General features: G+C 40.8%; 1 protein-coding gene across 6 annotated transcripts in view; it reads left to right on the top strand.

Annotated features, from left to right (window-relative positions):
* Positions 1-3,597, top strand: part of Pdlim5 (PDZ and LIM domain 5) — a 159,479-nt gene extending 155,882 nt beyond the window's left edge. For 3 of the 6 annotated variants that reach the window (XM_029475109.1, XM_029475107.1, XM_021157645.2), the window contains one exon: positions 367-3,597. In XM_029475109.1, coding sequence (XP_029330969.1) covers positions 367-456 — 90 coding nt within the window. In that variant the 3' untranslated portion in view covers positions 457-3,597. The remainder of the gene's footprint in view (positions 1-366) is intronic. The other 3 variants (XM_029475108.1, XM_029475106.1, XM_029475105.1) reach the window with 1 other exon arrangement.
* The last annotated feature ends 10,221 nt before the right edge of the window (positions 3,598-13,818 follow it).

Here is a 13,818-nt window from a genome sequence, read left to right as displayed (position 1 = left end):
GAATTAAGCTATGTTTCTTTTTGAATGCTCTATAAAAGGAAACAGATTTTTAAAAAATTGGTTAGAATTTGTATTCTTAATGTGACTTTTAGTGTACTAAAATTTTCATTGGGACTAAGTGTTTTCTTCTTAGTAAAGAAAAGCAATCATCTGTTATTTAAATAAATCAGACTGTTCTAGGAAAAAAATCAATCTTGGTTTTTCAAAAATGACATAAAATGTCATGGTAATCATGAAGTGTCAGCTTGTCTCACACAACTATCTAAAGAACTTGTAATGTTGCTCATTGGGAGCAGTCACTTCCTGTTGGGAGATTTGATTTAAATAATGTTATTCTTTTAACTAATGCTTCTTTTTTTTTTCCAGGTGTGTTGTGAAAGTTTGGAAGGGCAGACATTTTTCTCCAAAAAGGACAAGCCACTTTGCAAAAAACATGCTCATTCTGTGAATTTTTGAAAATCACTGGCTCCAGGAAAGAGAAGAAATTTGAAGAAAAAGGAAAACTAAAATTACCATTTAATTTTTAGTTTAATATTTATATGGAGTTCTCAAATAATAATAGCCCTTGAAGGCACAGACTCCAACATTAAAAATCAAATCTGAGAAAACGTTTGGTTTAGAAAGCCACAGACAGTTTGGCGTTTATTATGAATTGCCAGTATTTTCTGCACATGAAATAGCTTTTATAAAAATCAATTTCCTGGCTGTTAAGTTCATCTTAGAATAAATTAGCAAAGTATTACATTTTAGAATTAAAATCCCTAGCCTCTATGCTGAAATAATACTTTGTGGGGCGGGTAGTAGCTATGAGAATCCACAGAAGGCAATAAAAGTGCCTTAAACCTTATTAATAAGAATAATTGTTTAATAAAACCATTTTATCTTTAAAATAGTAAGTAGAAATTTAAATAAATTTTATGAGTAGGCGGTAACTTTTCTGTTTAGTGGGTGTGCTTGCTTTGGTCTTATCATTGGTCTTACCTTTCAGTAAGATGGGCCATGGAAATTCTTGATCAAAGTGTGTCGTGCCAGTAAGAGATTGTTGTGATCTCTTCTTACGTTCTCCCAGATGCTGGCCGCCTTCAGATGGAGCAGTTTGTTTGGGTTGTGTATGGCTGCCTGGTCCAGACTGCCATGCTTTTCATCTCTTATGCTGACATGAAGATATTTCAATAGCGTTAGACTCTAATAGTTTTGTCTCCCTTTTAGAAAAGAGTAGGTAGAAGATAAAGGAATTATGGAAATAAAGTAATTGTAAGTAGAAAGTTAAAAGGACCACTTCCCACTTTCAGATAATGAACTGACTGATTTTTACATCTATGTCTCTAACTGAAGGTTCAAAACCTCCTTGCCCCGTTCTTTTTTTTTTTTTTTTTTTTTTTTTTTTTTTTTTTTTTTTTTGGTTCCTTTTGGATTGAGGATTGTGATAAGAGCCAACTGTATATTGTTACTGTGTTTTTGCTTATTTGGAGTTTGGGGATTTTGTTTCTTGTTTTTTGTTTGGGATTCTTTTCTATCAGTAAGTAAATCCCCTCCAGCTGTGTGATCGCTGCCTTAGACAACTTTGGGTCTCGGGCCTTTGGTAGTAAGGGAGAACCATAATGCAGTTCTACCATGGTCCCAGCATCTGTTCCTCCTGAGTGAGCACAGCGTCATGCAGGCACCGCCTGTAGTCAGGAAAGTGACTGTGAGACAGGACAGCCGTGTAGTTTGCCTCACTACCTAGGGAGAAAAGAAATGATGGTGTTTCATGTTTTCTTCGTTTCTACAGTGAATAAAAGCGTGTGATCCTGCTGAGTTACAGCTTAAATCTGTGGGGACAAGGTGCTTTCAAATTCCAGATAGAGTTCCCAGGTTTCCTGCTGCCCCATCACCCAAGTGTACTTGTGCATCATGTGTGTGTATGTCTGTGTATGTGTGTGCGAGCTCGAGTGCATGTGTGCATGTGCACGTGCCTGTTAAAGAAGACGTCTTAAACTACAGTATTTGTTTAACCTCCCTAAGAACTTTCAAGGCATCTGTCCTGAAAGCTGCTAATCTATGGTCTAGTGAATTTATATTATATGCAGATAGTAATGAACTGGGAGATCAGTGAACAGCAAGGGTGATACCACATTGCAAAATGGAGGCTTCTCCAGTTGCAGCCCAGGTTGCCTCCTCACCTGTGCTTGTAGGGAGGCAGGAAATGTCTTCTGAAGTCAGTGCTGGGGCTTTTTACATTAGGTCTTTGTGCTGCTGCAGTGATCAGTATCAGACTTGATAAGTCATGTTATCAAGTTAGTTATAGTGTTATTTCAGATCTGAATGTCAGGCTTTGGCTTATGCGACAAAATAAGTTGGGGTTTTGTTTTGATGTGGTAGTTTTGTTTTGTCTTTTAGATGATGTACAAAGATAATATTTGAAAACTCATTGGCATTTGCATACTCAAAGGCTATTCTTTGACTTGGAGTTCTTATAAAATTTTCTTTTATCAAGGATATCAATTTTATTAAGCCTTTACTTCTATGTGTTATTTGTAGAGCATAACGCTGAATTCTATAATGCTGGATTTCTCTAAATTTAATCTGTAAGAGCTAGTGTGGCTTGGTAATTTGGCGTTGTGCCTGTATTCTTTGCCTGTTTTATGGCAAGTTGTATATCCATACCTAAAACAGTACCTCTGGGAGATGAGTTCTAACCATAGCCAGAAGCTCTGTCTGCAGTGGGGATTGCTATGTTTTGTTTACCAGCATGGGTCTGAAGATACCTGGCACTTTACCCTTCTGGCGAGCTCCCTGGGTATTTATTAGAAGTCTTCTGTGTCGGTAGCATTGTTTTTTCACTAGTAAGTTTTCACCATAGAACCCTGAGCTTTCCTCCTGCTAGATGTATGTTTAGAATGCTGCACTCGATAAAGCCCAGATGGAAACCGTAGTGCATGACTTTAAGTCCCTCCTCCAATTTCTCATTGTTCAGGCTTGGATGGTCCTAGATTGATACTGTTTCTCTAATTGTTCGGTCTGACTGCTGCCTGTTGAAGTAGTAATGTGCTTCTGTTCCTTGTGATTCCATGTTTTCCAGGGGTCAGGTTACCTTCCCCATGTAAAACTAAAGCCCAATTATTTGGCCATCGTATTAAAACAAAAGTAACCATTTGTTTACAAGAGATTTGTAAACAAAATCCTTTGAATATTGATATAAAACTATGTTTTAAATTATCTACAACAAAATGTACTCTTTCCAAGGAACTCCAGGTTAGAAGCACTTCCACGGAAAGGTAATTACCGCAGTTCGAGTTCAGTGTAACGTTAATGCTTTTGTGCATTTGCAGTTCAGTCATCTCCATTGGAGCAGAGGCAACTCACACAAATGTACCCTTACTCCAGTCTGTCCCTCACCTCCATTGTCTAAGGTATTGGACGTAGATGCTTATGTGTAATATGTTGAACCTGTCAGTTGCTGTCTTTTTCCTTCTTCACATTTTAAAGTTTGTGTATAGCTGCTCTTTTGCTTTTGGATATATTTTTAATTAAAAAAATCACATGAGAAATGTAATCTGTATAGTGATACTTTAATAAGCACATACTCAATAAACAACTGCAATGATGTCGACAGCACGCCTGGCCTTTTTTTTTTCCTCTCTGGGTGCTCTGTGCTTTCACTTAAGTGAGCATGGGGAAAAGTCGTGTTTCATCATCACAGGCCTGGAAACAACCCCTGACAAGTCTCTGCCATGGTGTTAGCCAATCCTGGTGCCCTAAACATTTGAAAATACTGCTTTTACTGTACTATCTACCTTCTACTCTTTGCATGTACAATATGTATAAAACTTGTTTGCAAATTAGTGGATAACCTGTCTTTAAATATGTTCATTGCTAAAACTAGTTATTGGAATGGCATAGTATCATGCCTTGTTGTGTCATATGATTAGTGTCATAATCAAAGGACATATTTCTTGCTCTTCACATTTGGCATTAACCAGGCTATCTTGTCTCAGCTCAGTCTCATGAGCTGACTGGGCATTACTAGGTAGGCTCACTCATCTCTTACTCTTTTGTCTTTCGGCTTGGGGGAACTTTATTTTTCTAACTGTGTAAATTTAGAGGGATGTCTCTGTTTCAGACTGCACATTGGGAATGGGAAAGAAACTCAAGTCTATTTTGCTCACAGTATATTAAACTCCAGAAGCCAAACTTTTAAGGGCATCGAGTCTGCATCTGACATTTTAATAGCTGCTGTTTGGTTTCTGTCAATCACGTCATTGCACATTAAAATGCACCGACAGAATAAGAGATCTGTCATTCCTTCGTTAAGAAACAGTAATCCAGTCCGAGATTTATAGGCTTACGTCTCAACTGTGTGTTCACAATAAACCCCCCTTCTGTGCAGGAACCAGAGCAAGCCTCCCCGCCAGTCAGTGTTTTCTACTTGCATGTCCCCAATATAAGATTATCAAAGGTTTTCTAACTGAACCACATATAAAATCCTTTTGCCAGCCAAAGCTTAATTTAGGTTGGCAGTTTCCCTTTTTGAGTCCTCTCAGACAAGATCTTGGTTATATCAGAAACACGTAGGCGCTGATGTATTATTAGCAGGCCTGGTGTTAATTAGGGAGAATTACCAGAAATAGTTTGCCTTGTGGAAATTTATTACAGAATCACACTTGACTGATGGCAGAATAGGAGTTGCTGAGAGAGAGCAGCTCCCACCAATAACCACTAATTAATAGGGTGCCAAAATTCCGCAGAGAAGGTTTCATCCCAAGTGTGGGAGCCTCCCAGGGAAAATGGTTCCTGTGCAGTACTTAAAATTTAACAGAGGAAAGGAACCGGACACATGGCTACCTAACAGAATAGCAGGCTGCAGGAGCATTGGGCTCTATGAATGGGGAAGAGCTTAACTCAGTAAGTGCCGAGTTTCACAGTGACCAGCGAGTAAGACAAGCTTATACACTTTTTTGTTTCATGGCCAGATCTCACTATGTAGCCCAAACAAGCCTGAAACTTAAAAATCCCTTCTCAGTCTCCTGAGTCCTGTGAGTCCTTGCTTGTATCATAATGCCAAACTCACGTATATTATTATTTTTAATGTGATGAGTATCTGCTTCCTAACCATTTTATAAAGAGGATTTGACACTCACCATATTATATGTTATTGTACTCTATGTTATTGAGTTCTTACTCTTGGCTCCATGATTTAGAAGCTGTCTGTATAGGTAGTGGGTGCTTAACAGGAAAGGGGTGGTTTTTGCCCTTGAACATGTAGGAAGAGGAGGAGGTACGTCTAATTATGATTGGCACTAGTGGCAGAGCAGGGGGAAGCCCCCTTAAATTACAGCTTGCCAAGAAAGCAATCTTTTTCCCTGTCTATAACTACATGTAATTACTCACAATAAAGCTTGGAGCTGTTGTTTAGTGTAGAAGAATAAAACATTTCCATGTCAGAAAACCGCTGATTACTGACCTCAGGGAGGAAAATAAAACAATTTAGAATTCACAGAGGGTCTAATTTTTCAATTTCACAGTTATGGTAGATGCAGTACCCAAGGAAAACAACTTCTGTGCCAGGCCCAGGGGTTGATTGACACCCTCTCTTCGGGATCCATGTTTGTAAAGACAGTTTTTGTCTCTGTGTCCAATGTATTCCAGTTGGATTCCAAGTTAGTGTTTCATTTCATACTCCATTTGTTCCCTAATTCAAATATAATTTAGATTTTTCTTCTCTCACCCGTTCCCCTGCTTTTCTCTTTGCTTGTCTCTACACACCTGGTGCCCTCCTAATTTACTCCAAAGTCTCTTTGTTTCTGGTATTGAAATGAGCTCTTCTACCTTCAGTGTGTGCCTTTTGCTTCTGACTAATAGATCAACAACAACCTAACTTTTCTCTAGGTCAATGAGAAAAGTGGAAGGCTCTCCAGTGATGTCATAGCGTATTAGTTTTGCAGAAATAGAAATTTTCTTATGTGAGGCCCTGTGTTGGCACCGCCTTGACTCTAGAAGCATTGTCCCTGTTTGCTTGAGAGTTCTCAGTGCCTGACCTGATTGAGGTAGAGAGCAGAGACTCCAAGTATGAACTTCACTGAGTTAAACTGATTCATCCACCTGACACTTGGAATTCATTCTTCTCTGTTAAAGTGTTATGCTACTGTGTAAAAGCTTGCTCCTACCACTTGAAAAGTCTTTTGAAGTTTTAAGAAAATGAATTAGGAAGTTGAAAGGCGGTTTGTTCTTGAGAGGGTTCCAACCCATGCACATCTACCATAGACTGTTTAGTCCTGATCTTGCAAACACTGATGTCTTCAACAAATCCAACATAGAGTATAATAGGGTAAATTAAAGCTAAAAGCAAAGTGCTTTTGCTTACTTGTCTTACATTAGTCTGCGTCCAATCAAAACAGAAGTCACATAGTAATTTAATAGAACTTACAGAATTTGGCTTAAGGAATTATTAAGCAGATACATGATAGCAAAATAAAGATGGAGGTACAGACAAGTCTACAGGATAACATAAAGGGCTGGAGAGTTCAGCAAGAACTTGGCACTAAAGGAAGACCCGAGTTCAGTCCCCAAATCCATGTTAAAAAACAAAACAGTGTCGGGACAGTGTAACTCTTAACACCAAGGAGAAAGACAAAAAAAAAAAATCCTGGGGCTTGCCGGCCAGACAGCCTGGCCTAATCTATGAGTTCCAGGCCAGTGGGAGACCCTGTCTGAAATTATGCATGCAGGAATATAACAGACGTAATAAGTAAATATAAACAAACAAGTAGCGTGTAGCTTGAGACTTCTCGGGGCAGCTCAGTCCCCATGACCTCACACCTTGTTGATGACACTGGTTTCAGCCCACCAAATGAGTGGCTGAAGCCAGATTCCAAGCACAAAGTTACTGGGTGGCTGCACGAGGAGTGACGTGCTACTTTGCACCCAGGCCTGAAATGACAAGAGGCCATTGCAGGTTGTGATGGAATCCAAGCCAGGGATGCGACATCTTGAAAGGCCTGCACCCTGGACTCGAGGCTGAGCAGTGCACCTTCAGACTCCCCACAGGCAGCACCCCAACCAAAGAGGTGTCCCTAGCTGCAGCAGCATAAGCTTTGTTTCTTAGATAACAAAGCTTAACACTTGCTCTGACAAAAGAGAACTAACTCCCTTGAGTCCAGGCCAGTATCCTAGAGCAAACACTGAAGGGGGAATTTGGAACTGGAAGTCAATAAAGTTAGTAACTGACACTGGATTCAAAGGAAAACCAAATTCTCTCTACTAAACTGACTTCCGTAACACGGAAAATCGTGCATACAGTTGAATTGCAAAGCTGCAAACTGAGGCTGAAACTCAGTCTCTTACCAAGCATATTAAAGGCCTGGGCTTAACATCACAGAACAAACAGTTTTGAAAAAGAAATTCCAGCATGGTGTGGGAGCTCACACTTGTAATACACTCAGGAGACTGACAGAGGAGACAGCCTTGAAATAATAGTGTGTCCTTATTCTTGGCCAATCAGGGCTATGAATTAAGACCTTATTTAAGAAAAAGTAGTGGATGGGGGTAGAGATGTGGCTCAATTGGTAGAATACCTGCCTAGAATTTTCTGAAACCCTAGGTTCAAACCCCAGCATAGTAGTACATATGTGTATAATCTCAACACTGGGGAAGTGGAATCTGGGGCTCAAAGTCACCTTTTGTCTTATATAAGATAGCCTGGGATCAGCCTGGGTCTCATGAGGAAAAATGAAGGGACCGTAAAGAGAAAGGAGGGGGAAAGGGAAGCGAAAGGGAAAATACCTTGTTCTTTATTGCCAAAAGTCTTGAAAATATATGTTCAATGTACAGAGTAATTGCCAAATGTCTAGCAGAACTGAATGGTTCTAAATATTAAGAAACTAGTTAGGGGCTGGAGAGATGGCTCAGCAGTTAAGAGCACTGACTGCTCTTCCAAAAGTCCTAAGTTCAATTCCCAGCAACCACATGGTGCTCACAACCATCTGAATGGGATCTGATGCCCTCTTCTGGTGTGTCTGAAGACAGTGACAGTGTACTCACATACATAAAATGAATAAGTATTTTTTAAAAAAGAAAAGGAACTAGTTAGATATGTACTAGGTCATTACCAAAGGATTTTTTTTGCACACATTCATATTTTACCATGATGCTTTTCAGGTATGGGAAGGGGTGAAACATTTGTTACGTAATTGGGATTTGAGTGTACTGAAGTTAACCTCCGTGAACCTCAGTTCACTTTATATGTGCACACAAATCACTTACAGAATCCTCTCCCAGAAGGGAGGTTTACAGTTTCCCTCTGTAGCAGCCTTGTCTAGGCAGGATTTGGATTTTTTTCTGTAGACACATTGTAATTTGTGAAATGTCTTATCTGTCACCTTCGGGAACACTAGTGGTTAAAAGCACTCACTACCTTTAATAAAGTTCACTTTCTTTACCAATAAATTTTATCATACCAATATGATGGATGGTAAGCTAAATATGATGGAGACACACTTTCTCTGAAGGCCAGTTTATGTTATAGTCCAAAACACCGATAGTCATGTGTTTTTAATCCATTTTTTAGAAATAAGGAAATGAAATAGCCCTGAGAAGTTATTTTCTAAAAATATATACCTGTTACGAGGAAAATCTGAGAGTCAAACCTTTTACTAGACTGGGGAGAAAATATATTTACTTTGAGTTCCTCTTACTAATAAGGAGAGTTATTTCTATGCTAGTAGTAATGTTATGTCAAGAAAGCCACGGCTTTTATGGAAGACGCAGCCACGAATGCTGTATCCACCGGACGTGCAGTTGCCTGCTGCACAGATGTCAATATTTGGGAGTCTTGCATTGGACCATCTGTTCTTCAGGAGTATTTGTGATGCGACAGTCCTCTCTGCAATGTGCCAGTTGCTGTCCTTTGTATTGTCACGGCATTTCACAGTCCACACAGTGTGGTGCTAAAAATTCACAGGACTCATGAGAGGCTTGGTTTGAAGTTTTTTAATAATCACATTTGAAACACCAAATGTGATTATTAACTAATTAGAAAACCACAGGAGATGCAGTGAATGTTGCTTCGCCACATTGAAGTCTGTAATGCTGAGTGTAAGATGGTTAGGAAACAAGTCAGCATGGCTGACACCCACTAATGTTACCTTCTGTGTGAGATGAATTTAGATCCCAGTGTGAGACTGAAGAATAAAAGGTGGCAGAGAGAGGAGAATAGTGGGGGGTGGGGGTGGGGGAGCCACATGTATGTGCAGTTACACTGACAAGGTTGCACAGATCCTGATTTTATTCAACTGAAATGAAATCTCTGCTGCATAGTAATAGCTTACACTCTTGCTAAGTCCACAGAGGCATAGCTGGAAAATCCAGCTGCCCACACATCTGTTTTGCATGAGCCCTCAATCATCAGTAGACACTTCTGCCATACGAGTGGATGCCTGGGTAGGATATGGCTGGCTATGTGACTTTCTAAGCAAGCACGCCGGAAGACATTGAAACAAAATTCACGCATGCCGTGTCCCGTGCCCAGAAATTATAGACTTGTCTGGGTGGTGTTAAGGATTTGACCTATTGAGTATGCTCACACCTGCTTCTTACATTCAACTTGTTAATCAGAAAATGAGACATTGTGAAATATGTGAACGGGCTGCTATGACTTAAATCTTAAGTGTTTAGGCTCTTAATCTGGCTGGGGCTAAAATAACACTGTTGGAATCAAGTGCAGTTGGGTCTTACTTCTATTGCGTTCATTATGCTTTAGAGACCTTAACGGCTCGCCCTGAGATCTACAACTTGGTGAGAGTGCCTGCTTGAGCTCCAAGTGGTGATGAAGCATTCTGTTTAGTTACTTGCTCCAAAGTAATATTTTCAGTTTGGCTTTTGAGACAGGAATTTGTGTAGCTCCACCTGGTCTCAGACTTGTTATATAGACAAACATAGCCTTGAATATCTGATCCTCTTACCTCTACCTCCTGGGTTCTGGGATTATAGGTGTCCCCAACCTATGCCAAAATCAGTTGTTTTGTAAGTTGTTTTTTCAAAAGTTCACATACACACACACACACACACACACACACTGTACTTTGATAATATTCCCCTGTTGTCTTCTCATTCCTTTCCCTTCCCGCCCACAATAACCACCTCCTACTTTTACATCCTGCGCATGTGTGCACACATGTGTGTGTGTGTGTGTGTGTGTGTGTGTGTGTGTGTGTGTGTGTGTGTGTGTGTGCATGGCCCACTGCATTTAGTTCAGGTGCTACATGATCATGTGTGGGTTTACTTGAACAAGGACAATTCTCAGTAGCAATTCTACTGTGGGCTATCTTTCCCCTTTCCCTTTTTATATGAAATAAAAATCATTGAAGAGTCTCTTGGTAATGATTGTAATAACATTTACTCTTTCAACTAATAAACTGCATATGATGGAGAATCACAGGAATATGATCAAGATCAGCTTAAACTACTGCCAAAGTGGAATCATTAGTAATAATGGAATACAGCAATGGTACCTAAATATACAAGCCATATGCTTATTGGAAGGTCTTATTTAGAAGAACACAGCCCTGGCACTTGAGACTGGGCATTGTGAATGTTGACTACACTCAGGTGAAACTTATGCATAGGTCTCCCACAGGCTGACTAACAATTTGAATCACATATAAACCAATTATTTTTTTTAATTACCAATCAAATTTTACATGACAGAGATGCTGAGCACTTTGGAAGGAGATGGGGAATAGAAAGGTCACAGTGGAAGAAAACTGCCTGCAGAGATTGGCCTCTTCAAATGTTCTTGTACATTGGCCCTGTCCTGCCCTCAGCAACAGAGCCTTTGAGCCAGTACTACCTGCTGGCCTCTCCAGTCTTCCTTGGAGTGACAACCCCAACCAAATTGCTTCAGGGTGTCTCTAGTTCAAACTCATGAAGTGCTCAGCCTAGATTCCTCTAGTAAATAATCAGTATTTCTACACTCTAACATTTCCAGTGCTGGTCGAGATTTCCCAAGGACTAACGACAGTTGGTTGAGGTTTTGGTTTTTGGTTGGTTGGTTGGTTGGTTGGTTGGTTAGTTGTTGTTGTTGTTTTTAAGCTGGTGTTTAGGAAACTTGGAACCTTGGAAAACTGACAGGTGGCTGAGCCTGCATTCCCTTGATGCTCTTGGAAGCGAGATCTTGAGTGTTCAACAAAGGTTATGACATTTAAGTGACATAGTGTGTCTCAGAAACACCAAGAACCCACACAGCCTGTCTACTCGGGAGACAAAGAGGCATCACGCATAAAACAAAAGATCTAACCCTATATTCAGGAAATACGACTTGTTATGGAGTATATGAAAGCACTGTAACTCCTTTTAGTGATTCCTGCATAACTTTCATGTTACCATCAACCATCTATCACAGAGATCTACAGTGCACACATTAGCTGCACAGCTTTGCCTCTAGGTTAAAATCATAGTTGTAATATGGATTTTCCAAAGACATCTGACCATGCGTTACTTTACCCTACGAACACCTTTTCTTCTTTTTCTTTAATTAGTTAAGTAAGTGTGTGTGCAAGTGCACATGTGCATGTATGAGTGAGTATTCGTATGTATGTATGTATGTCTGGTGTGTGTGTGTGTGCCATGGTGCAATTGTATAGGTCAGAGGACAACTCTTTGGAGTCCTTTCTCTCCTGCCACCTTACGGATCTGAGAATCTCAATTTCACCCAAGTTGTCAGTCCTGTCTAAAATTGTTTCTTTGCTGGGTGACTCATCACACAACCTCAAGAAATCCTATTCTACATAATGCAGCTGGGGAAAGCGGGGGTCCTTCCTCTCTCGTAAGGCAGCGGATCCTTGCTGTGCCGAGCTTGGTGTTTTAGATGAGTGGTTCTCAAGCTGGAGAGTACTCAAAGCTGCTGAGAGGCTTGGCTATGCACTACACTGCTGCCTTTAACCCCAGAGTTTCTGAAGTAGGAGTTCTGGAGCAAGACAGGATCTGCCTCTTCCCTTGTGAAGCAGATCCTGCCAGTCAGCAGCCAACTAGTTTTTTGAGAAGGCCTCCAGCACTTTCAGGCAGACCAGCCCTGCCCAAAACAGCAAGTGCCTTGCAGCTCTTGTTTGTGAGAGGCCTAGGCACCTCTCCACACAGCCTGTTTCAGTAGATATGGGGTGTGGAGCAAAGGGGGAATATGCATTTCTAACAATGCCCAGGTGACCTGCTCTGACAAGCACAGAAGGCTTGGGCGTCATGAAATAACCCAACGAGTCCCTCCCTAGCCAACTGGTCATGACTACTATTTCTCTCCTCTGTGTTTTCTAAAATCAGAGAAATCATACATAGAGTTCTGAAAATTAGATGCTTAGAAAAATATAATCTACATTGCAAATTCTACCAGTTTTCTTTGAAGAGTTTAATGGCGATGTGGGCAGCAGGGAGTGGAACAGGGTTGGCAGATCAGGAGTGCCTGTACCAGAAGTCCAAATGCCTGCAATGCCATGAGCCAAAGAAGAGTTTGGAATCTGGTTAAATTTCAAATGACATTGTTTCTTCCCACCATTTTTAGGTGGACCCTATTCTTAAACTTCATGGACCATATATCAGCATCTTTAGTGAAAGTCAAAGGGATGGATTCTTCAGGCTGCTCTAGAAGTGTCTCTACCAGTTCCCACCAGTGCTTTCTTCTTATGCCAGCTAATTTTATGTTAATTCTACCTAAACCAGAGTCATTTTGGAAGAGGGAATCTCAGTTGAGAAAATGCCCCCACGAGTTTGGCTCCTGGGCAAACCTGTGGTGACTTTTCTTGATTGATGATCAATGTGGAAAAGCCCAGCACACTATGGCTAGTGCCACCCCTGGGTTAGTATATCTGGACACCATAGGAAAGCAGACTGGGCAAGCCATGAGAAGCAAGACAGGAAGTAGCTTTCCACCATGGCCTCTGTGTCAGTTCTTGTACGCGGGTTCCTGCCTTGACTTCCCTCAGTGATGGACTGTGACCTGAAACTGTAAACTACAATAAGCCCTTTTCCTCCCTAAGTTGCTTTTGGTCATGGTATTTTATCATGGCAATAGATACCCTAACAAAGGTGCCTCTCTATAAACTCCCTCAGTGGTCCCCACACCGCTTAGGAACTCTTGAAATATCCTTTTCAGAATCCAACATCTGATGAGGCAGGCAGAGAGGACCTGCCATGGACTTTTTGATCGTCTAGCTCAGTGGTTCTCACCCGTCCTAACTGTTAGACCCTTTAATACAGTTTCCCATGTTGTGTTGACCCCCTCAACCATAAGTTATTTCACTGCTACTTTATAACTGTAATTTTGCTGCTATTATGAGTCATAATGTAAATATCTGACATGGAAGAGATTTGAAATGCAGCCACCAAAGGGGTCACGACTCACAGGTAGAGAACCACTGTTTTCGGTAAAGGTAGCTTTAACTTGGAAAACGATGGAATGAACATCAAATTCCTCCGATCCTCACAACCAAAGCTGGCTGCTTACTTTGCTAGGAGGCCTTGTGAATGTCTCCCATTCCAATATGAAAATCACATGTCTGTGGTGTACAATGCCACACCCACTCCAGTGGAGTCTTCGTGACAAGTGGCAGTACAATACATGGCCAATCAAATCCCCACAATGACCCTGGCTTTGTTGTGGGTCCAAAAGTGGCTAGGTTTTGCTTTGAATTGTTATGTATATGTATATCTTTGGCCTTTCCCTGCCTTAAAGCTAAAAAAACCGATTCCCCTTGCCCCACCTCCAAACTGCTGAAACTTGATTTACTCCCAGTGAAAGGAAAAGTTGACCACAGCCATAATGTGTGTGTGTGTGTGTGTGTGTGTGTGTGTGTG

Source organism: Mus caroli, chromosome 3 (assembly GCF_900094665.2).
Source record: "Mus caroli chromosome 3, CAROLI_EIJ_v1.1, whole genome shotgun sequence".
Classification (NCBI taxonomy): Eukaryota; Metazoa; Chordata; class Mammalia; order Rodentia; family Muridae; genus Mus; species Mus caroli.
Note: the sequence above shows the minus strand (reverse complement) of the source record. Positions and strands in the feature narration are given on the sequence as shown.